This window comes from Rhinopithecus bieti, unplaced genomic scaffold (genome assembly GCF_001698545.2).
Source record: "Rhinopithecus bieti isolate Rb0 unplaced genomic scaffold, ASM169854v2 scaffold_314, whole genome shotgun sequence".
Lineage (NCBI taxonomy): Eukaryota > Metazoa > Chordata > Mammalia > Primates > Cercopithecidae > Rhinopithecus > Rhinopithecus bieti.
In genome coordinates this window covers 147,583-171,599 of record NW_016803040.1, presented here as the reverse complement: position 1 = coordinate 171,599, position 24,017 = coordinate 147,583, and the positions used below count along the sequence as shown (strand labels likewise).

At 37.5% G+C, this 24,017-nt stretch overlaps 1 protein-coding gene across 5 annotated transcripts in view; it reads left to right on the top strand.

Annotated features, from left to right (window-relative positions):
* Positions 1-14,867, top strand: part of SLC38A4 (solute carrier family 38 member 4) — a 69,444-nt gene extending 54,577 nt beyond the window's left edge. For 3 of the 5 annotated variants that reach the window (XM_017884876.1, XM_017884943.1, XM_017884782.1), the window contains exons 12-16: positions 373-473; positions 2,204-2,328; positions 8,022-8,166; positions 9,674-9,770; positions 12,683-14,867. In XM_017884876.1, coding sequence (XP_017740365.1) covers positions 373-473; positions 2,204-2,328; positions 8,022-8,166; positions 9,674-9,770; positions 12,683-12,689 — 475 coding nt within the window. In that variant the 3' untranslated portion in view covers positions 12,690-14,867. Of the gene's footprint in view, positions 1-372; positions 474-2,203; positions 2,329-4,154; positions 4,458-8,021; positions 8,167-9,673; positions 9,771-11,004; positions 11,103-12,682 lie in introns of those variants that run through there. The other 2 variants (XM_017885098.1, XM_017885016.1) reach the window with 2 other exon arrangements.
* The last annotated feature ends 9,150 nt before the right edge of the window (positions 14,868-24,017 follow it).

Here is a 24,017-nt window from a genome sequence, read left to right as displayed (position 1 = left end):
TAGGTTCTTTTCCTCATCTATAGTCATCTCATTATGAAATGCAATAACTTTCTATGTTAGAAGCCTGTTTGATCTTTATGTTAATTATATTCTTATTCAGTGGGCAGGCTTACTGACCGACATGAAATAGACTGTTCCTCTTCTAGGGAAATGATTGATTTTAAGACTGAAGGAGTAGTGTTTAAGAAAAATGGAAACGAATCCTCATTAACTCTCTAAGACAAATTTAAATCAGCTATAAGTTTATGTACTAGAAATATGTCTTCACAATGAACAATACAGATACACTTTTTTATTTACTATTTTAATTTTGAAAAGTGATTTTTTTTTGTAAGTCTAAAAAACAAAGCTTGGTGTTCTTTATTTTTCCAGTCGGTCCCAGAGAAAAATGCAAACAGTGTCAAATATTTCCATCACGGGGATGCTTGTCATGTACCTGCTTGCTGCCCTCTTTGGTTACCTAACCTTCTATGGTAGGTCACTCTGTGAAAGTCATTCTCTATGTGCAAGTCCTTGTTAGGCTGATTCTTGACCGGGGTAGGTATGATTTTTTAAATTGCCTTCTATAAGCATGATCTATAGATGACACATATTCAATTAATATACTATTTTAGCTTTGTCACTTGACCTGAGGAAATGGGGCCTGATTCAGCCTGGCTAACAAGTTACAACAATTTGTGAATTCACACATATTTTATAAAAAATATCCCTCAAATGAAATTATTTTCCTTTAGGGATATATGATATTTCTTTGGCTAGACTCCATAGTCCAACTCAGGCTAGAAGTGATGAGAATGAATCCGCTTGCATGTGATAAAGCTCCTTTGATGGAATTATTAACTGCCAAGCAAATGGCAGGGAAACTGCCAGGTCCTCAAGTTTCAACTTGCCTCCTATTTACCAGTCAAATCAAATCTGGGAGCCTGGGACTTTAGGTAAAATTTTTGACACATCCCGTTCTATTTTGTTATACCAAATGATTTCCTAAGAAAGAGGACATGACAGAATTTCCTTCAATCTGAGAATGCACTACCCAAAAATAAGTGACTGTGGCCACATTAGATTATGCCTGCAACATTTCCTCTCTGGCATCTTAAAAGTTCACAAAGGGAATAGGATTGTACTCCTTCCATGAAGTGTAGCCACATAAACAGATTTCTTGGAATCACATATTGACCTGGTAGCATATGTTTACATGAATCAGTGTATCAATATAAATATATTTTTGTATAAGCCTCATTTTAAGGTTTTTAACTTAATTTTTTTTTCTTACTGACTTGGTAAATTGAATTGAAGGTATGACAAATTGTGGAGGAAAGATTCAGGAGTAGGCCACCATTTGCTTAGGTTTTCTTTCTGTTTGACTAATATTTGACTATTAACCAAACATGTGCTTTAGATTGGGCATTAACTTTTTGCTGGTTGTGAAATAATGAATGTCAAGGTCAATACTACTGAAGGTATTTTCACTCCTTTTTGTCTGATCTTGAGGTGGAAATCCAACTACATTTGATTCCATAAATATTTCCTTGTTATTTGTGTTTGGAATCCTGAATGAATGTGTTTTCAAGTAGGGCAGCATCTTCATCTTAGAGTAGTATCCACTGGGAGACCCTGTAAAGATTATACTAATTTATCCCTGCATGTTACTTATACTTATTTTAATGAGTTTCATAAGACAAGCAAAACTTGAAAAGCCCAAAATATCTGTTTTAGTGTGGTGATGGTGTCATAGTTGTTGAGCTTGAAAAAATGGTAGCAATCATTCATCCTAGAGTTTACACACTGGGTTTGTAAACTGCATCAGGAGTGGCTGCACAGGTAGGGGCAAGGGAGGTGGTAGGCTGGGAAAGACAAGATATGGGGCTTGGGCCTCTCATCCCCTTCAACAAGAACACCTTGGTCACTGTCTGATTTGTAATTGCCTCTGTACAGCAGAGATAGATTTATCACAATGTAAATGAGCTTGAGAGGCTCTTTATTTTGTATTTTAGCTTCTGCAACTTTATAAGCTTCAGGACCTCTTTGTTTATTTGAATGAAGTTTGCATAGCTAATGAGCTCAGAGGCAAGACCAGAGGTGCCTGGATTCCCAGACCTAGGTCTTTTCCTCTGTTTTGTGTTCTCTCTATAAAATGTTGCCATAAGTGACCCGAGCTGATTTGACAACACCAAGTGGGCTCATTCTCTTCTTCCTGTTGTAGGAGAAGCTGAAGATGAATTACTTCATGCCTACAGCAAAGTGTATACATTCGACATCCCTCTCCTCATGGTTCGCCTGGCAGTCCTTGTGGCAGTAACACTAACTGTGCCCATTGTCCTGTTCCCAGTAAGTACATAAGACTTTGATGAAAGAAACCTACTTGACCCCACAAATTAGCACATGTGTTCTACCTTCATTTTGATTTAACTATAGGGTGAGTTTGCGGTTGCAATGCCTGAGGATATTGTTATTTTCCTATAGCATTTTGAGCCACTTAAAATTGGCCATTTAATGTGCAGATAGAGCAAGTAGTTTCAGGTGATATTTTTATAGTGTAGGAAAAAAATCATAAAACTTATTTTTAACCTCAAATTTGAAAAGTGGAGCTTGAGCTTCCATCTTGTGGATTAGTAAAACTGAGCAGGAGTTCACATAACTTCGGAACCTTGAAAGCCAAAACCTTGTTAACTTTCAAATCGTACTGAATTTCATCACAGTTTTGAAGGCATTTCATTTTTTCCAGTTTGTCATGCTGCAATAATATCCAAAAGTTGCCTTATTTAACCTGACGCCTTGAAGGCTAATGAAAAGGGGATTCATGTTAAGTAAATTATATACCAGAAAAAATTTTTTCAAAAAACAGTTATGCTATCTATCACATATCTCTTTCACACACGGCCTCTGTCAGATTCACACCAGGTCACCCCTCCCTGGCATTTGTCATTGGCGTCAGTTTGTTCTGAGATCCCAGAGCAGAGCTGGTAGTGAAAATTTGGGTTGTGTGAGCTAAAACCACCACCTAAGGATAAACACAGGTCTTCACCCTCCTGCCAACTCCTCTTTCATAAACACTGAATTTACTCATTCATTTGAGGGGGAAAAAAATAAGTGACACAGTAACCAGCACTGTCCTGGACATAATGTTCCATACAGGGCTGGCATATGAAGACTATTTCTATAATGACACTGTGGTCACTTTAAATGCAGCTTGTGTGCTGAAATATATTTTGGCACATTCCTTTTTCATGAGTGCATGAAATCAGATCCGTATTACTATGGTGGCTAATATTTTACTCTTAAATCATGTCTTGCCCCTAATATATCTGAAAATATTTCAGATGGCATACACATAGCTTTAGCCTAAAATCAGCTCTGTCTTGGGTACAAGACAGAAGATAACTATAAACAGAAGGTATATGATAAGATAAAATTGCCAGGCAAACAACTTCACTGAGAAAATATCTGGAGCTCTTCTTTTTATGTGTAAAAAAATCACTCACTAAATATTGGCACAGTATAAGCGCTCACATCATTGTAGAATCAAAGCATAAGGAATCTGTAACGTGCTTCTGTATTGCTTTATTCATATTCATATAGCATTTTCAAACCATGGTCTTAAGGGATTGCCAGAATTGTCCATTGTCACACAGACAGCTGGTAACAGTTCAACCAGTGCAGCTCATAGCCCAACACTGATGGCTGCAATTATTGTCATGGGAAGTAGAAGTCATTTACTGATGAACATTTCACCTCAGCATGGAAAATCCAAATCTCCCCTTAGAAATTCTTACCCTGTGTGAGAAATAAAGCACTGGTATAAATCTGACCATCAGGAACAGCAATAGTGTGTAAACATTAGATGCCATTAGAACTAAAATTGACCATAAGAACCAGAGTTCAGAAAAATGACTAACTACCATCCTTCATTATGTATTTCCACTCAACATTAGCATTTATAAAACATTTTGCACATTATCCTGTCCTCACCCTTGTAACGTTACATTTAAATAATCTATGTAAGTGCTCCACTGCCCCACAGAGTCGTAAGTCCCTGGGACTTGCGGATGTGCACAGTGACTGGCACAGAGGGTGAGCTCAGTCGTGCTTGGGAAGAAAAACAGTCTTCAAATGAATCTTGCCTTGTCTTGAAATGTATAAACTGCCTTTTCTAGCAAAAGCATAGACACGCTTTCCCTTGGTGACATGTGAAACGAATTCAGCTGGATTGAGGATCTGGGCTAAATGAACCAAACCTCCCTATAGATGACGGATACATAGAGATGGTGACAGAGAGTAGCCCAGCTTCCTTGAGTGGATCTCAATCAAGTCCTCTGAGGCTAAATTCAATTGTTTTCTTTACTAAAATGATACAAATTGTTATTGGTGCTTTTGCCTGTTTATTTCATATAACTTAGGGCTCAGATTTTCAATGTGTCAAATGCTGACTCACAGCATGTTTTTCCTGACGGTTTATTTCATTTAAGGAACTCTTGAGCAATAAGAAGTTTATTTACTTGCCTTGATATCACCACATATTAATAATAAAACAAATAAAACCTAATCTGGATTAAAATCTATCAGCTTTAGGCATTATTTTGTGTTCTCCTTCTTTCAACATGATAGCTGGGCTCTCTTTCTTAGGAATCTGAGAAGATATGACTGGGGTTTGTTTTTCTCTACTTCATTTATTATCTTTCTTTTCTCCAATCAGGTTAGTTTTTTCCTTCTTAGTAAAAGGTGCATAGTAACTGCTTGTAGGATTTGTTGAACAAGTGAATATATGAAATGAATTAAGATAGTGTTTTCAGTAGCAGCCCAACATTTCTTTCTCTCTTAGTAGTGGGCGGGGTATCTATTATGGAATGGCACCTCCTTCCAGAGGACTGATCATGTCATTTTCAGCTTATGCTTCCCTTTATGCAGTAAAATTCCCATATTTCCATAAAGAACAGGAAACCAAATAATGTTAATGGATATTTCATGAACACACAGACTCAAATTTCACCTGCTATGCCTTTGAAAAAAGATCCCTAGCTACTTGTATTTCATCTTATAGTTAAAATCATTCTTTTCACTTATGTTGCCTTCAGATCTCCTGTTTTGAAGTGTATGTAGATATCGACATAGAAATGCAGCATATATTGCTATGAACTGCAGTGGAGTAGTAATTTGTAGGTATTTCCAACATCCTTGTCTTAAGCAAACTTGCAAAATCAAAGTGTGAGCTCCGTCTAAACAATGGGAGAGGCTTTTTTTTTTAAGAGTTAGAGCTAAGACTCTCACTTCCTCCTGTGCCTCCACATTTTTGACCTTCACATTGGGCCCCTGCATCAGAATACAGCACCGCCTAACAGGATCCTGTTCAGGACTTTTTCTCTGGAAATAAGAGATGTTGTCTCTAGAGCTGCGTAGACCTTAATGAAATCATTCTGGGTCAGAGGCCCTAGATGGTGCTGGGGACCTCCCCTCACCCACAACATCTGACCCACATTTCCAGGTTCCTAGCAACTTGTGTCAGTAAAGAAAAGGGCACATAGCTAAGTGTAAGAGCAGATGAGGCTCGGTGGGAATCAGCAGTGGCATGCCCTGGCAAAGGTAAACAACTGCTGGGGACTTTTGGTCCTAGGCTCACTCCTCAGGGAAGCACTTTAACATGGAATGACCAGCAGGTTTCCTTCCTGATCTTTTCCACCACCACCACCACAAGCCTAGTACCTCCCTCCCTCTTTACTCTGTTGCCCTCTTCAGGAATGCATTGGAAGCCACCTTCAGTTCTGTTTGAAATTTTCTTACTCCTTATTCACAAAGAGGAGGAAGCGTTTGCGTTTACTCCAACCATTCTACCTATTATTCCCATAAACTTTCTGTACTCTCATATCATCAGGCCAAATGTTAGTCTTTCTGGGAGCCAGGAGACTGCCTTCCCGTTCAGAGGCCCTGGACATATAAGACTGCCTCTAACTCACTCTAACTCAGCTTATTGTCTTGAATGCACCATTTTAACAAATGACTACAAAACAGTGACTATTTTCTGAAAATGAACCTATATTCCATACTTGTTTATTCTATCTGTTTAACACTGTGAAACAAATTGAGTCCTCAAGCACTATGTATATACCATAAAAAGCTTATTTTAAGCCTACCAATTAGACCAGTTTTGACAATATTGAATAAGCACTAATTGCAGATCATAATGTAGAATTATAGGCTGCTGAGGAAAACAATATCACACCATTTGCTTTCCTCAGTTTACTTTTCAGAATGAGTTTCATCATGCTCACTAATCCAATTTTTAAAATTCTTTACAAAGTTATTCTTAAACTATTTCCAGAGACTATCTGGTTTGTCATTTTAGAAATGAAATTGCCTTTTCAGCCTAAACAGATGGCTTTAATTTTGGTGGAGTGGTATGAAAGGAATGTCACATGAGAAATTGCAAGCTATTTAGTTTGAATTTTTTGTCATTCATACATGTTTCAAAATATATTTGACGTTTTCCCTCTTTTAAATGAGTTCCCATCTCTGCACCTTAAGTGACTTCAGAACTAAAATTTTAAAGTGAAAATCAATCACAGCATTTCCAAAAATGTGAACTCCTGGCTTAACCGAAGCGTTCACTTACTGGAAAGCTGATAGAGTAATTCCACTAAGTCAAAAAGTGTCCTCTAAAAGATTCCAAAGATAAGAGTGTTTTCAACTTTGTTAAGCTGTACAAACACAAATGTCACTCCCTCCCTCTGCCCACAGGATCTTTATCCAGTTACAACAGAGTAACTTGAGCAGCTGCTGCAAAGTGAGCCTCTCTTGACCCTTCGCCTACTTATTTCAACTGCTGAAGTAGGGCTGAAATCTGTCAAGGATCCTGAAGGGAAGGAAAAGATTCCTACTATTCAATTTAATTTAAGCTTTTATTGAGTGCCTGCTGTGTGCACAACACTGAGCAAAGAAGTCTGAGGAATGGTTAGATTATTAGGTCCTATTCCTTGCCTTTCATAGATTTACAATCTATTGATAGGGAGAGGTACAAAGGAGAGAAAGAGGAAGGAGCAAACACAAAACGTCACAATTTTAGATGCCACCCTAAAATTTTATTTAAAAATGTTAAATAAAATGCAAAATTAAGGAAAACCTGGATTCGTAAAAATTCCTTTCACAATCTTGTGTAAATCAATTCAGTGCTTGCCCTTAATGTTTCATCCAGTCTGATGAGACATGTTTCATGATCAACAAGGGTTTTACTGTGTTTCTTAATTATGTGTCTTACCTGTTATCTCTTTATGACTGAGATTATTTTTGACAATAAATTCTGAAAACTAAGAAAGTGAACACATAAAATATTGTCTTACAAAATACGCTAAGGAAAAAATGACACTCCATCTCAAATATCAAAAGTTAGCATCAAGACTGCACAACAAGATGAAAGTACAGTCACGTGTTGCTTAAAAATGTGGACATATTCTGGCAAACGCATCTTTAGGCAATTTTGTCATTGTGCAAGCATCATAGATTGCATTTGCAGCCTAAATGGTGGAGGTTACTATACAGTAAGGCTATATGGCGTAGCCTAGTACTCCTAGGCTACAAACCTGTACAGCATGTTACTGTACTGAATAGTGTAAGTACCTATAACACAATGGTAAGTATTTGTGTACTCAAACATAGAAAAGGTACAGTAAAAATACCGTATTACAACCTTATGGTATCACTGTCTTATATGTGGTCTGTTGTTGACTGAAATGACCATACTTAATACCACTGAACTGTAGACTTAAAAATGGTTAAGATGGTAAGTTCTATGTTATGTATGCTTTATAATAATAAAAAATTGAAAAAAAAGCATCAAGATCTTTTCTGGGAAAAAGCAAAAGAAAGAAAATGCATTAGAGTGATGAGAATATTTGAAATAATAAAGTAAAAAGCATCAAGATCTTTTCTGGGAAAAAGCAAAAGAAAGAAAATGCATTAGAGTGATGAGAATATTTGAAATAATAAAGTCAAAAACAAATAAATGATCTTGCCTTTGAACTTTCTTGTTTAAGATTCGTACATCAGTGACCACACTGTTATTTCCCAGAAGACCCTTCAGCTGGATACGACATTTCCTAATTGCAGCTGTGCTTATCGCACTTAATAATGTTCTGGTCATCCTTGTGCCAACTATAAAATACATCTTCGGATTCATTGGTGAGTTTCAGAAAGGCTTCAATTTGATCAACCCAAACTCACACCCCATTAAATGGTGGACAGGGAACCAGTGCTGGGTCATCCAGATCCCCGTCTTTCTCAGGCTCACAGATTCCCTTTATCCCTGCGAGGTTCTGATGATTGAGCTGGTCACATTCTCCTCCTCCTAAGTGACACTGGGAGCCACCTTATAGGTCATTTAGTCAAGCTGCTTTTTCTGACAGATGAGGAAACTGACCCTTATAGAAGTCAAGTCATATGCCTTGGTGTGGACCCAGGATTTGGACTTAGGTATTAGCTCTGTCATCAGGAAAAGGGGAAGATAGATTTTACCTACCAGAAGCTCTCTGATACTATGAGTATCAGCTGANGCATCAAGATCTTTTCTGGGAAAAGCAAAAGAAAGAAAATGCATTAGAGTGATGAGAATATTTGAAATAATAAAGTCAAAACAAATAAATGATCTTGCCTTTGAACTTTCTTGTTTAAGATTCGTACATCAGTGACCACACTGTTATTTCCCAGAAGACCCTTCAGCTGGATACGACATTTCCTAATTGCAGCTGTGCTTATCGCACTTAATAATGTTCTGGTCATCCTTGTGCCAACTATAAAATACATCTTCGGATTCATTGGTGAGTTTCAGAAAGGCTTCAATTTGATCAACCCAAACTCACACCCCATTAAATGGTGGACAGGGAACCAGTGCTGGGTCATCCAGATCCCCGTCTTTCTCAGGCTCACAGATTCCCTTTATCCCTGCGAGGTTCTGATGATTGAGCTGGTCACATTCTCCTCCTCCTAAGTGACACTGGGAGCCACCTTATAGGTCATTTAGTCAAGCTGCTTTTCTGACAGATGAGGAAACTGACCCTTATAGAAGTCAAGTCATATGCCTTGGTGTGGACCCAGGATTTGGACTTAGGTATTAGCTCTGTCATCAGGAAAAGGGGAAGATAGATTTTACCTACCAGAAGCTCTCTGATACTATGAGTATCAGCTGAACATTAAAAGGTATCTTCAGAGGAATAGAAGATTGATTATGTAAAGTGTATTATTAGTATTTCCCATAACTGCATGGTCCATTAATTTTCATTCTACTCATTGAGGGGTTACTTAAATTTTAAACACAATCTAAAACTTTAAAAGAACCATGTGTAGGCAACTTGAATAGTAAGAGGTGGATAGGGTGTGTCATGAGTTCAGCTGCCTTAGTATGTATTTATATTACTAATCCCCTGTAAATTTGTGTTAAATTCAACCTCTTGTTGCTTATTATATGTTGCATATACTTATGCAGTTTTGATGCTAGGTACATTTTAATTATCTCTATAAACATATCTTCTATGAATAAATAACCAGGATGAGCTTATGTGACTTAAACGTGTGTTTTAGTGCTAAGTATAGGATAGCTTTATATTTGGTTTGTTTAAAGTGTGTACTGGCATCTCCTTTGCTAAGACCTGCTGGGTAAGACATTGACCTTGCCCTGTGTTTGTCTTCTCAGGGGCTTCTTCTGCCACTATGCTGATTTTATTCTTCCAGCAGTTTTTTATCTTAAACTTGTCAAGAAAGAACCTTTTAGGTCACCCCAAAAGGTCGGGGTAAGTAAACCTTGCAATTTCCCCATTATTAGTTGTTCTTCCAAGTAATTAGAATAAACCGGAAAATAACATAGTTCAGAAAATGAATCAATATACAAGAACCAAAATCAAAATGTGCTAGAACTCTCTGGTAGCAGAGAAAGGAGATATATTTCTGAAACTCAAATGATTCTACTTCAAATATCAAATATCCTGTGTTGAGTCTGTCATACATGTCAAATAGTAGTAGCCTTTCCCACAGGCACATGAGCTTCAGGCACATAGCAGTGTCCAATGCCAAGCTGCTGTTGCACTATCCACAGAAAATCATGCAAGAAGGAATTAGACTTTCTAGCAGTGTTACGGAATAATTTAAATATTTTGGTCATGGTTGTTAGTTTTGCAAAGCCAAAAGAAAGATGTTGCTTTTGTTTTCCCCTCTGTAGTGCCTGTTGTCCCTCGTGTGGACTAAGATCCAGCACAGAACCATTCATCATTCTGCTAACCTCTTTAGATACAAAATACAGTCTTATTAAATCTGGGAGTATACATTTCTTTTCCATAAGACTACGATAGAAACAAATGCTAGAAATAATTGTTTTCCAATAAGGAAACACTATCTTTCACTCCTTAATAAAGTCATGTTAAGACTTAAAAGAATATTTCTTACTGAATTACTCTGAATTTTACCTTGAAGTCATTTACCTTTGGGATGTTTCAGGGACTTCAGGATAGTTTGGTATCAAAAGGTCCATCCAGCAGCTTGCCCCAAGTTTTAACTCTATGTAGCCCATCTTGCTTGGATTTTACAGCAGTGTGAACTTGGCAAATTACCNTTTTCATTCTACTCATTGAGGGGTTACTTAAATTTTAAACACAATCTAAAACTTTAAAAGAACCATGTGTAGGCAACTTGAATAGTAAGAGGTGGATAGGGTGTGTCATGAGTTCAGCTGCCTTAGTATGTATTTATATTACTAATCCCCTGTAAATTTGTGTTAAATTCAACCTCTTGTTGCTTATTATATGTTGCATATACTTATGCAGTTTTGATGCTAGGTACATTTTAATTATCTCTATAAACATATCTTCTATGAATAAATAACCAGGATGAGCTTATGTGACTTAAACGTGTGTTTTTAGTGCTAAGTATAGGATAGCTTTATATTTGGTTTGTTTAAAGTGTGTACTGGCATCTCCTTTGCTAAGACCTGCTGGGTAAGACATTGACCTTGCCCTGTGTTTGTCTTCTCAGGGGCTTCTTCTGCCACTATGCTGATTTTTATTCTTCCAGCAGTTTTTTATCTTAAACTTGTCAAGAAAGAACCTTTTAGGTCACCCCAAAAGGTCGGGGTAAGTAAACCTTGCAATTTCCCCCATTATTAGTTGTTCTTCCAAGTAATTAGAATAAACCGGAAAATAACATAGTTCAGAAAAATGAATCAATATACAAGAACCAAAAATCAAAATGTGCTAGAACTCTCTGGTAGCAGAGAAAGGAGATATATTTCTGAAACTCAAATGATTCTACTTCAAATATCAAATATCCTGTGTTGAGTCTGTCATACATGTCAAATAGTAGTAGCCTTTCCCACAGGCACATGAGCTTCAGGCACATAGCAGTGTCCAATGCCAAGCTGCTGTTGCACTATCCACAGAAAATCATGCAAGAAGGAATTAGACTTTCTAGCAGTGTTACGGAATAATTTAAATATTTTGGTCATGGTTGTTAGTTTTGCAAAGCCAAAAGAAAGATGTTGCTTTTGTTTTCCCCTCTGTAGTGCCTGTTGTCCCTCGTGTGGACTAAGATCCAGCACAGAACCATTCATCATTCTGCTAACCTCTTTAGATACAAAATACAGTCTTATTAAATCTGGGAGTATACATTTCTTTTCCATAAGACTACGATAGAAACAAATGCTAGAAATAATTGTTTTTCCAATAAGGAAACACTATCTTTCACTCCTTAATAAAGTCATGTTAAGACTTAAAAAGAATATTTCTTACTGAATTACTCTGAATTTTTACCTTGAAGTCATTTACCTTTGGGATGTTTCAGGGACTTCAGGATAGTTTGGTATCAAAAGGTCCATCCAGCAGCTTGCCCCCAAGTTTTAACTCTATGTAGCCCATCTTGCTTGGATTTTTACAGCAGTGTGAACTTGGCAAATTACCAGCAGCTTGCCCCCAAATTTTAACTCTATGTAGGCCATCTTGCTTGGATTTTTACAGCAGTGTGAACTTGGCAAATTACTTGTCCTGTTTGTGACCTACTTTCAGTTTGACCAATTGTGAAACGAGTACAATTATCTCATAGACCCTTTCTAGTGAAAAATTTTTAGTTGCTGCTTTCTTATATGTAGAATTAGGAGGTTTAAGTATGTGATAAAATGTAAGGCCTCTTCTAGTGTTAAAATGCTGAAGTATTTTATATGTAGGTATGTACATATGTCCTTATATATATGTGTGTATATTATATGTATGCACACACACACACATATATACACTTTTTGTTGCCACATCTATTAAGCTTTTGGTTTTGTTTGCTTTATAAAATTAGAATCATATCATATAGGCTATTCTTTTATAACCTGCTCTTTTTCACCTAAAAGATTGTAAGCATTCTCCAGATTATTGAATATTTTTCTGTCCCTTGATTTTTAATAATCACAGGGTATTCCATCTTCTTGATGTACTAAATCAATTAACTATTACTCCATTGTTGAACCTATAGGTTGTATCTCTCCACTATAGGTTGTATCTTCTCCAACTAGGATTCAAAATTGACTGATCGGTTAGGCCTGGGCATCTGAGCTATTAAGAATAATATGGCTCAATAGATAGATCAGATTGCCATATTATGTAAATAGCTAAAAAACAAATTGTACTAAGTACGGTTTCTGTGTTCCTAACAAAGTCTCTCTGAATTACAGGCTTTAATTTTCCTTGTGGTTGGAATCATCTTCATGATTGGAAGCATGGCACTCATTATAATGGACTGGATTTATGATCCTCCAAATTCCAAGCATCACTAACACAAGGAAAATACTTTCTTTTCTATTGGAAATGGTTGCAAGTTATACTCCAAAAGACATTTGAATTATCTTGATGGGAATGTTATTCATAGGAAATAACAGGAAGATTCCAAAGACGTTTACCAGTAATATCACTAGGCACCTGCAGAAGAGGAAAATCACTGTTTTTGTCAAGGAAGGTTGTGTGAGTGTTTAAAATAAAACCTGTGGTGCACATTTCTACCCAGGTCTTACTAGAGCAGTGTGAGATGATGAAGGTGTATTTTTGCTGCTTTATGGGCAGAATAAGGGTAACTGCATGTAACAGTCATCAGATAGTACTCTTTCCCCTGCTGTCTCCTCACCCTGCACCCCCTAAAAGAGTACCAAACATTTGTATTCTCAGAACATCAAACAAAAATGTCCTGGTGGCAAAGCTATCACCATTTAACGCCTTCTCTCAGTCTTGTACCAAACTCTCTGGTCTGTTTACTAACAGAGGCAAAAGGCATGTCTTAGGAACTGTTTCTGTAAGGTATATGAATGGTCAGACACCAGTCTAGAGCATCTTACTGTCAACAGCAAAATGTTATTTTGCCCACCCTGTTTGTGACATTGAGTTAGTGACTTCTATATCCAACAGATTTTTTTTTGTAAACGTTAAAACATCTATATTTAAATGTTAAAACACTAAATATAGAGAGGGGTTTTATTTCAATCATAGAGCAACAACAAAAATAATGGTTATAGCTAAACTGCCTGTTCTAGAAAGCATCTGCTTTTTCGTGTTATTCCTAAATCCTCTTGTCATAATTTTGTCACTGAACAATGCTCTCCCTCTCGTCTTCCATCATCATTCAGAATTTTTAGAAGACCACAATCATGTGGAGATACACTACCCAGTATTGTTTGATACATTTTTATTTGATAAACATTCAGTGCAGGAAACTGTGATTTGCTATATGTTTATGTATATAATCTTATTCTGTAGTCATCAGAATGTTAATGTATGGTACATTTGATTTTTATTTTTTACGTGTGTAGTTTTCTTTCTTCACAAAGCATTTATATTTTTGGGGGTGGGGCAGGGAATTAAGTTGGTGGGCTCAAAAATCCATTCATATGTATCTGTCTACAAATGTCTGGGGATAATTTAAATTTGAAACCTAAGTTATATATAGCTCGGCAATGCTCTTCTTCAATATTTACAATAATAGGATGATCTACAAGAAAATAAGTTCCTTTTTGCAAATATTATCAATACTAAAGTTGTTCTTTTAATTTAGCATGTCTAAAATAGGATTTAGTTCAGTTTAACTCACACAGGTGTTTGTTGACATTCATTGGCCATTTAATACAATGTTGAGTGGTTCTCCATAAAGTGTAAGTGCTAACACTACAAAGAAATGCACACAATCATTCTTGCTCACTTCTATAACAAACTTACATAAAATGGATTTAAAAATTCCTACTCACAGCCTAAAATTTCTGGAGCTCACTACTTTTATTTTCAAATCATAGTAAGAACACTTGTGTATTTTATATTTTAGTAAAGCCAATTATGAAATACAAGTATCATACATGGATGATAATACTAAATCATATTTCAATAAACTTTCTGGACTGTGCCTAAGAAAATATATTGGTTTTATGCATTATTTTCTAGAGGTATAATACCATAAAATGGTGCACTCTGCTATGGAAATTGAGCATTACTAGAAAGTATCATAACTTTTGAGCTACTATTATTTGAAAAAAAATCTGCCAAATAGCATCATTAAGAAATATTTACATTTTCACTCATCTAAAGAGTATACAAAATAGAAAATGGAAAAGGTATGGAAAAGGTATCTTCTGAATGTTCAAGAGCATCCTATAGTGCCAAATAATAATGCACCATTTTTTCTTCATAACCAAGATTCAAATTCATATATACTGCAGGGCAGACATACATATGATAACTTGTGCTGATTAACCCCATTTGTAAACAGATGAAAATTTTATTTTCTTATTTCATTTATAAGATGGCTCAATGTATTGGGAGGCTTCTTTTTTATTACAGAAAGTGTATATTCGTATATAATAAATTAACTTTTCAAATGACTATGGTGTGATTTTTTATCTATTGTTAAAGAATGCTGTGTTATTTGTACATGAAACAAAATTTAAAATCCAAATACTGTCTTTATTTTATTGGTGTATGTTCCATTTTCATTGTTAACTTTGACACAAAACTAACATCTATAGCCATCATCATGAAAATAAATGCCGTCTTATTTTGGCAAAATAGATATTTAATCCTAAATTATTATGATTATAATTTTGGTATAACATGTATACCACTTAGAATGAATTTGGAAGAAATGAGTCTTTTATGGTTAGTTCAAAAGAATCCATTGAAGATGGAAAATGAGAGAATAGAGGAAACGTGAATAGTAAAATAAAGAGCAGAGAAAATATGGAGGCAGGGAAAACATGCGAGTCCTAAGAATTGATTATGAATGAACAATTAGGGGGATTGATGAGTCATAGGGTAAGTATATGCTTAACTTTATGAAAACCTCCACATAGTTTTCCACAGTGTTTCTACCATTTTCATTTCCACCCGCACTACATACAACTTCCACTGACTCCACAGCCCTGACGGCATTTGGTGTTGTCTTTTGTACTTTAGCCTTTCTAGTGGGTCTGAAATGGTGACTCATTGTGATTTTCATTTCTGCTTCTCTGACAACTAATGTTGAAAGCTTTTCATATGTTTAATGGTCACTCATATATCTTCTTTTGTGAAGTGTGTATTCAAATCTTTTGCCCATTTTTAAAATTTAGGTTTTGTCTTTTTATTGTGTATTTGTAGAAGCTCTTTAAATATGGATCTATGTCCTTTGTCAGATTGCTAATGTATTTTCCCAGTCTATGGTATGGTTGCTTATTTTCCTAAAGGTGTCTTAATTACATTCCTGGGGACAGGTCAGTATAGCTCAAAGGTTTGCAATTTATGTCTTAATGAGATAAGATTAATCAGAGTGGTATAGTCATAATTAAATGTTTTCATGTCCTGGGCCTATATAGGTGGGACTGGGTCATCTAACCAAGATGCAAAAAAAAAAAAAAAAAGTACTTATAAAAACTTATTTTAAATTAAACATCTTTATAAAAGCAAACGACATCAGCATACATTAAAGCTAGCCACAAGGCAAAAACTATACCAAGAAAAGAATAAAAGAAATTTTAAAAAGAAGCCTCAGAAGCCTCTTGATATGGTAGGGATCTGTGTCCCCACCAAATCTCATGTAGAATTGTAATCTCTAATGTTGGAGGTAGGGCCTGGTGGGAGGTGATTGGATAATGGGGGTGGTTTTTGTTTAACACCATCCCTTTTGGTACTGTCATAGTGAAAGTGAGTGAGTGATCTCAAAATCTCATTGTTTAAAAGTATGTGGCACTTCCCCCTTCTCTCTCTTCCTCCTGCTCTGGCCTTGTGAAGTGCCAGCTCCCTCTTCACCTTCCATCATGATTGTAAGTTTCCTGAGGCTTCCCCAGAAGCTAAGCAGATGCCAGCATCATAATTCCTGTATAGCCTGCAGAACCATGAACCAATTAAACCTCTTTTCTTTATAAATTATCCAGTCTCTGGTATTTCTTTATAGCAGTATGAGAATAAACTAATACACCTCCTATCCTCCAAACTTAAATCCTAAACTTTAATTTGTTGCACACCTACTCTTAAAGATTGACTAAAGGAATTTCTTCAAACACAAAGTAAATGATAAAAGGACAAATGTTGGAGTATCAGGAAAGAAGAAGAAATGAAAGAAAGATAAGAAATATGGGCACATACATAAGACTATTCTGTTCTTAATGAGTTTTATAAATGCATTTTTGATTGGAAAAAAATACTGATATTCAAGACAAAGTTTTTTTTTAATGGGGAAGGTAAGGGACCTAAATAGAAGTAATGTGTCTACACTTCATTCAAGGTGGTTAAATGCTGACACCAATAGACTGCAATAAGTCACATATGTCTAATGTAATATATGAAACAACCACTATAAAAACTATACACAGGCATACATTCAACAACACTACAAATTAAGATGAATTTATAAAAAATGTTAAATAACGCACTAGAATGCAAGAAAAGCAAAGCAGGAACAAGAACCAAAGAAAACAAATAATAAAATGGTAGGCCTAAACACTAATATATCAATAATTACCTTATAAGCTAGTGGTGTAAATATACCAATCAACAGAGATTGGAGAGTGAATAAAAACCGTGACCCAACTATATGCCATTTATAAGAAATTTACTTCTAATTCAATGACATAGCTGGTTGAAAATAAAAGGATGGAAAAAATATACATACAAAAATTAATAATAATATAAAGAAGGAGTATCTATATTAATATATGGTAAAACAGACTTTAGAGAAAATAAAATTACGACAGGCAAGAGGTGTCCATCTTATCATGAACATAAGAATAAAGGATCATTTAATCAGGAAGAGATAAGCTTAAGTGTGCACACACCAAGTGATAGGCTTCAAAACACATGAAGCAAAAACTGATAGAGCAGAAAGGAGAAGTAGATATATCTGCATTGTAGTTGAGGACTTCAACACCCACCTTTCAGAAACTAATAGAACTACTAGATAGAAAATTAGCAAAGATATAGAAGATATAAACAACACAATCAACCAAAAGTTTCTAATCGATATATATGTATAGAGAGAACATAGAACAGTCTACCAGCAACAGTGGAAAACACAGTTTTTTCATATTCCCATAATAGGCCATATTCTGGGACATAAAACAAACTTTACAAATTTTAAAAAATTGAAATAATATAGAGTATTTTTTCTGACCATAAGGGAATCAATTAAAAATCAATAAGAGGCAATAGCAAAATCTCTAAATAAATGAAAATTAAACAACACACTTCTATATTACCCATGGGTCAAAAAAGAAGTATGAAATGACATTTAAAAATACCTAAAGCTGAATGAAAATTTTAAAGTCACATACTAAAATACAGAGGATGCATTCAATGCAGTGCTAGGAGGAAAATTTATAGCACTAAATGCTTGTATTAGAAATGAGGAAAAGTCAACCGGGCACCGTGGCTCATGCCTGTAATCCCAGCAGTTTCGGAGGCCGAAGCAGGCGGATCACGAGGTCAGGAGATCGAGACCATCTCGGCTAACATGGTGAAACTCCATCTCTACTAAAAATACAAAAAATTAGCTAGGTGTGGTGGCGGGTGTCTGTAGTCCCAGCTACTCAGGAGGCTGAGGCAGGAGAATGGCGTGAACCCAGGAGGCAGAGCTTGCAGTGAGCCAAGGTGGCACCACTGCACTCCAGCCTGGGCGACAGAGAGAGACTCTGTCTCAAGAAAATAAGTAAATAAAAATAAAATTAAAAAAAAAAAAAAAGAAATGAGGAAAATTCTCAAGCCAATAATCTAAGTTCCCATAGCAAGAAACTATGCTGATGGGTTGATGAAAGGGTAAAGCTGCTGCTAAGATAATAGAATTCCTCATTTTGCTGTGCAGAAAATGGAAAAAATGAAATTGGATTATTTTAGCAAATAATTATTTGCCTATGAAAAGTACTCATCACATGGACCATTTTCTATTTTAAAATGTGATAAAATGAAGTACTGTTTAGTCATGCTTTGTTAGTATTTTGGAAAGTTGTTTAGAATCAAGGGTTGACTCAATTATATTATTTTACTACTGACTCCAGCTCTTCTGATGGGAGAGTAGAAAAATCAGGGACTGGCCGGGCGCAGTGGCTCATGCCTGTAATCCCAGCACTTTGGGAGGTCAAGGTGCACAAATCATGAAGTCAGGAGAATGGCTAACACAGTGAAACTCATCTCTACTAAAAATACAAAAAATTAGTGGGACCTGGTGGCATGCACGTGTAGTCCCAGCTACTCGGGAGGCTGAGGCAGGAGAATCGCTTGAATTGGGAGGCAGAGGTTGCAGCGAGCCAAGATCGCACCATTGCACTCCAGCCTGGGTGACAGAGAAAGACTCTGTCTCAAAAAGAAAAAAGAAAGAGAAAAAGAAGAGAAAGAGAAAAAGAAAAGCCAGGGATTGAGGCTCTGGAAGTCTGAATGCTAGTCAGCACCTCCTACCAGGTGATCCTGGGAAAGCCCTTCCCTCCATCCAATCTCTACTATCAGAAAACACCAAGGAACTGAACTGGATCATCCCAAGAGACTCTCTGGGTCAAAAAAGGAGGCTGCAGCTAGTGGGAAATTTACCAAGTGAGAGTTGTGAAACAGCTGGGTTCCTATGATATTTTAAAATATCACCTAGGCCAGGTGCAGTGGCTCTTCCTGTAATCCCAGCACTTTGGGAGGCTGAGGTGGGCAGATCATTGAGGTCCGCAGTTTGGGACCAGACTGGACAACATGGCGAAACCACTAAAAATGCAAAAATTAGCCAGGGGTGGTAGTGCACCTTTAATTCCAGCTACTCAGGAGGCTGAGACATGAGAATCGCTTGAACCCGGGAGGCAAGGTTGCAGAGAGCCAAGATTGTGCCACTGCACTCCACCCTGTGTGATAGAGCAAGACTCTGTCTCAAGAAAACAACAACAACAACAACAACAACAACAACAACAACAATAACTCCCTGAAAGACAGATTGCCCCTCAGATTGGGCAGAATCTTGTGTTAAAGCAGAGGGTCCAGATATTACCTACTGGTTTATACAACTCTTCACATGCCAGCCCTGTGTTTTTCTTACCAGTGACACATACACTGCTATGGACTGAATGTTTGTGTTTCCCCCAAATTCATATGTGGAAGCACGACCCGCCTATGTGATTGTATTAGTCTTTTTTCACACTACTAATAAAGACATACTAGGGACTGGGCAATTTACAAAAGGAAGAGGTTTAATGAACTCACAGTTTCACGTGGCCAGGGAGATCTCACAATCATGGCAGAAGGTGAAAGTCACCTCTCACATGGTGGCAGACAAGAGAAGAATGAAAACCAAGTGAAATTGATTTCCCCTTATAAAACCATCAGATGTCATGAGACTTATTCACTATCATGAGAACAGTATGGAGGAAACCACCCCCATGATTCAATTATCTCCACTGGGTCCCTTCCACAACATGAGGGAATTATGGGAGCTAAAATTTAAAATAAGATTTGGGTAGGGACACAGCCAACCATACCATTCTGCCCCAATCCCTCCTAAATCTCATATCCTCACATTTAAAAACCAATCATGCCTTCCCCAGCAGTCCCACAAAGTCCTAACTAATTTCAGCATTAACTCAAAAGTGTGCAGTCCCAAGACAGTGCAGGTCTCTTCCACCTATGAGCATGTAAAATCAAAAGCAAGTTAGTTATTTCCTAGATACAATGGGAGTACAGGTATTGGGTAAACACAGCCATTCCAAATGAGAGAAATTGGCCAAAACAAAAGGGCTACACCCATGCAAGTCCAAAATTCAGGGAGGCAGTCAAATCTTAAGGTTCCATAATGATCTCCTTTGACTCCATGTCTCATATCTGGGTCATGCTGATGCAAGATGTGAGTACCCATGGTCTTGGACAGCTCCACCCCTGTGGCTTTGTAGGGTACAGGCTCCTTCCCAGCTGCTTTCATGGGCTGGTGTTAAGTGTCTGTGACTTTTCCAGGTGAATAGTGCAAGCTGTTGGTGCATTTACCATTCTGGGTTCTGGAGGATGGTGGCCTTCTATTCACAGTTCCACTAGGCAGTGCCCCAGTGGGGACTCTGTGTTGGGGCACCCACCCCACATTCCCCTTCTGGACTGCCCTAGCACAGTTTCTCCATGAGTGCCCTGCCCCTGCAGCAAACTTCTATCTGGACATCCAGGCATTTCCATACATCCTCTGAAATCTAGGTGGAGCTTCCCAAACCTCAGTTCTTGACTTCTGTACACCTGCAGACTCAACACCAGTGGAAGCTGCCAAAGCTTGGAGCTTGCACCCTCTGAAACCACGGCCTGAGTTGTACTTTGGCCTCTTTTAGTCTCGCCTGGAGCAGCTGGGACACAAGGCACCAAGACCCTAGACTGCACACAGCAGAAGGACACTGGACCTGGCCCACAAGAACATTTTTACCTCCTAGGCCTCTGGGCCTGTGATGGGAGGGGCTGCTGCAAAGGTCTCTGACATGCCCTGGAGACATTTTCCCCATTGTCTTGGGGATTAACATTTGGTTCCTTTTTACTTATGCAAATTTCTGCAGCTGGCTTGAATTTCTCCTCAGAAAATGGGATTTTCTTTTCGATTGCATTGCCAGGCTGCAAATTTCCCAAATTTTTATGCTTTGTTTCCCTTTTAAAACTGCATGCCTTTAACACCACCAAAGTCACCTCTTTAATGCTTTGCTGCTTAGAAACTGTTTCTGCCAGAAATCCCAAATCATCTCTCTCAAGTTCAAAGTTCCACAAATCTCTAGGGCAGGAGCAAAATGCTGCCAGTCTCTTTGCTAAAACGTAACAAGAGTCACCTTTGCTCCAGTTCCCAAATTCCTTACCTCAATCTGAGACTACATCTGCCTGGATTTCACTGTTCATATCGTTATCAGTATTTTGGTCAAAGCCATTCAACAAATCTCTAGGAAATTTCAAACTTTCCCACATTTTCTTGTCTTCTAAGCCCTCCAAACAGTTTCAACCTCTGTTACCCAGTTCCAAAGTTGCTTCCAGATTTTTGAGTATCTTTTCAGCAGTGCTCCACTCTACTGGTACCAATTTATTGTATTAGTTTATTTTCACACTGCTGATAAAGACATACCTAAGATTGAGCAATTTACAAAAGAAAGAGGTTTAATCGATTCATAGTTCCACATGGCTGGGGAGGTCTCACATTCATGGCAGAAGGTGAAAGGCATGTCTCACATGGTGGCCCACAAAAGAAGAATGAAAACCAAATGAAAAGGGTTTTTCCTCATAAAACCATAAGATCTCATGAGACTTATTCACTACCATGAGAAAAGTATGGAGGAAACCACCCCCCCATGATTCAATTATCTCCCACTGGGTCCCTCCTGCAATGTGAGGGAATTATGGAAGCTACAGTTCATGATGAGATTTGGGTGGGGATACAGCCAAACCATAACAGTGATGGTATTTGGAAGCAGGGCTTTTGGGATATAATTAGGTTTAGAGGAGGTCATGAGAGTAGGGCTCCTGTAATGAGAATAGTGTACTTATAAGAAGAGAAAGAGACCATAGCTCTCTCTCTGCCATGTGAAGATGGGGAGAAGGTAGTCAATTGCACACCAGGAAGAGGCTCTCACCAAGCACCAAATCCACACCCTCCTTGATCTCAGACTTCCCACCCTCTAGAACTGTGAGAAATAAATATCTGCTGTTCAATCACCCAGTGTATGGTATTTTGTTTTGGCAGCTGGAGTTAAATAAGACACCAGCATGCATGCACACACTTACACTCTCATTGTACTACATGCACATGTGCATAAGCACACGTACAATACACACATAACATACTATACACAGATATGCACAATTTCATGCATATATACACACCACACTACATACAAAGCCCATGTACACACGCCCCTCACCATCTACCTTCAACACACATATAACTCAGCACCATGCCCTTGATCCACATTGATTGGTCATTCTCCAGGTTTACAAGGTCCTTTCTCACCTTTCTGGCCTTGACATATGGAATATTTCTCTGTGACCATCTTCATCTGACTCATTCTTCCTCATCCTTCAGTTCTCATCTTAGATGGTGCTTCCTCCAGAAAGCCTTCCTGACATCCCCATTCTTCTACCCTAACTGGCTTAGATCCGATAGGGCCCTGTTGTTGGGTCGTACAATAGCTCCTGCTGATCTATGGTTCCACTTTCCATAGTTTCAGTTACCGACAGTCAACCACAGTCTGAAAATATTATATCCAATAATATATTTTGAGAGAGAGAAAGTCCATATTTATATAACTTTATTACAGTATAATGTTATAATTGTTCTATTTCATTATAAGATATTAACCACTTACTATGCCTAATTTATAAATTAAACTTTACCATAGGTATGTATGTAGAGAAAAAAACATAGTATTCATGGGGTTTAGTACTAGCCATGGTTTCAGGCATCCATTGGAGGCCTTGGAATAGCCCCTGTGGATAGAAAAAAGCACTGTTCATTTTTTTGTAACTCCTTTCAGCGATGTCATGTTGCTGCTTGAAATTGGTGGGAATCTTTACACCATGGAAATGGACAAGCACTATAAATCAGGAACTTTTTTCTTTTTTTTCCTTTTTGAATCTTTTTTGGTAGAGCCAGTAATTAGACTAAGCATACCACTAATTAGACTCCACATGGTCTTCCCATAACACCTCATAATTTCTTTTTATTTATTCCTAACATGTGTTACCCATATTTTCTCCTTGTCTATATAGCCCACCAGACCACAAGCTCTGTGAGGGCAGGTGCTGCCTATCTTGTTTTCTACCGGTACACCCAGTACCTTGCATAGCTCTCAGCTACATTGATCTCAACAAATATATTTGGTCAGATTACTAAATGAATTCTTATTGTGTCTCTCCTTCTATTTGGTATCTGACATAGTCAGTCTCCTAATTGTGGATCATAAAGCCATGGGATTGTGGTTACAGGACAGTTCTGCTCCAGGTAACAATGAACAACTCATCAGAAGCTGGGACTCAAGCTCTGGAGCAACATCTGTGAATTAAGAGCTCAGTCCTTCCAGGGTGACATTACCCTTTTATCTACAGCCAACTTTTAAGAAGGTGGAGGAGGTGAAGCATTTAGAAAACGATGAGATGAGACTTCACAGCAAGACTCCAAGAAGCTCTTCCCCTACTTGCTGATGCCTGAACTTGCCTTAAAGAGAGATAGATCATTTCTTTCCATGATCAGAGACAGCTATCAAATGTAAATGTCCTGTTAGGAGTGACATGTCTTGTTTCAAATCCACAATTCAAGTAAAACATTCCTACAAAATCTTTCTTTAAAGTAAACTTTGATGGGAGATACAGAGGGAAGCAATGGAGCTAAGAGCTGGAGGATGCCAATTGCCTAAAATGGGGGAAGGAAAATACAGTAGACAATTTTTTTTTTTTTATTATACTTTAAGTTCTAGGGTACATGTGCATAACGTGCAGGTTTGTTACATATGTATACTTATGCCATGTTGGTGTGCTGCACCCATCAACTCGTCAGCACCCATTAATTCATCATTTATATCATGTATAACTCCC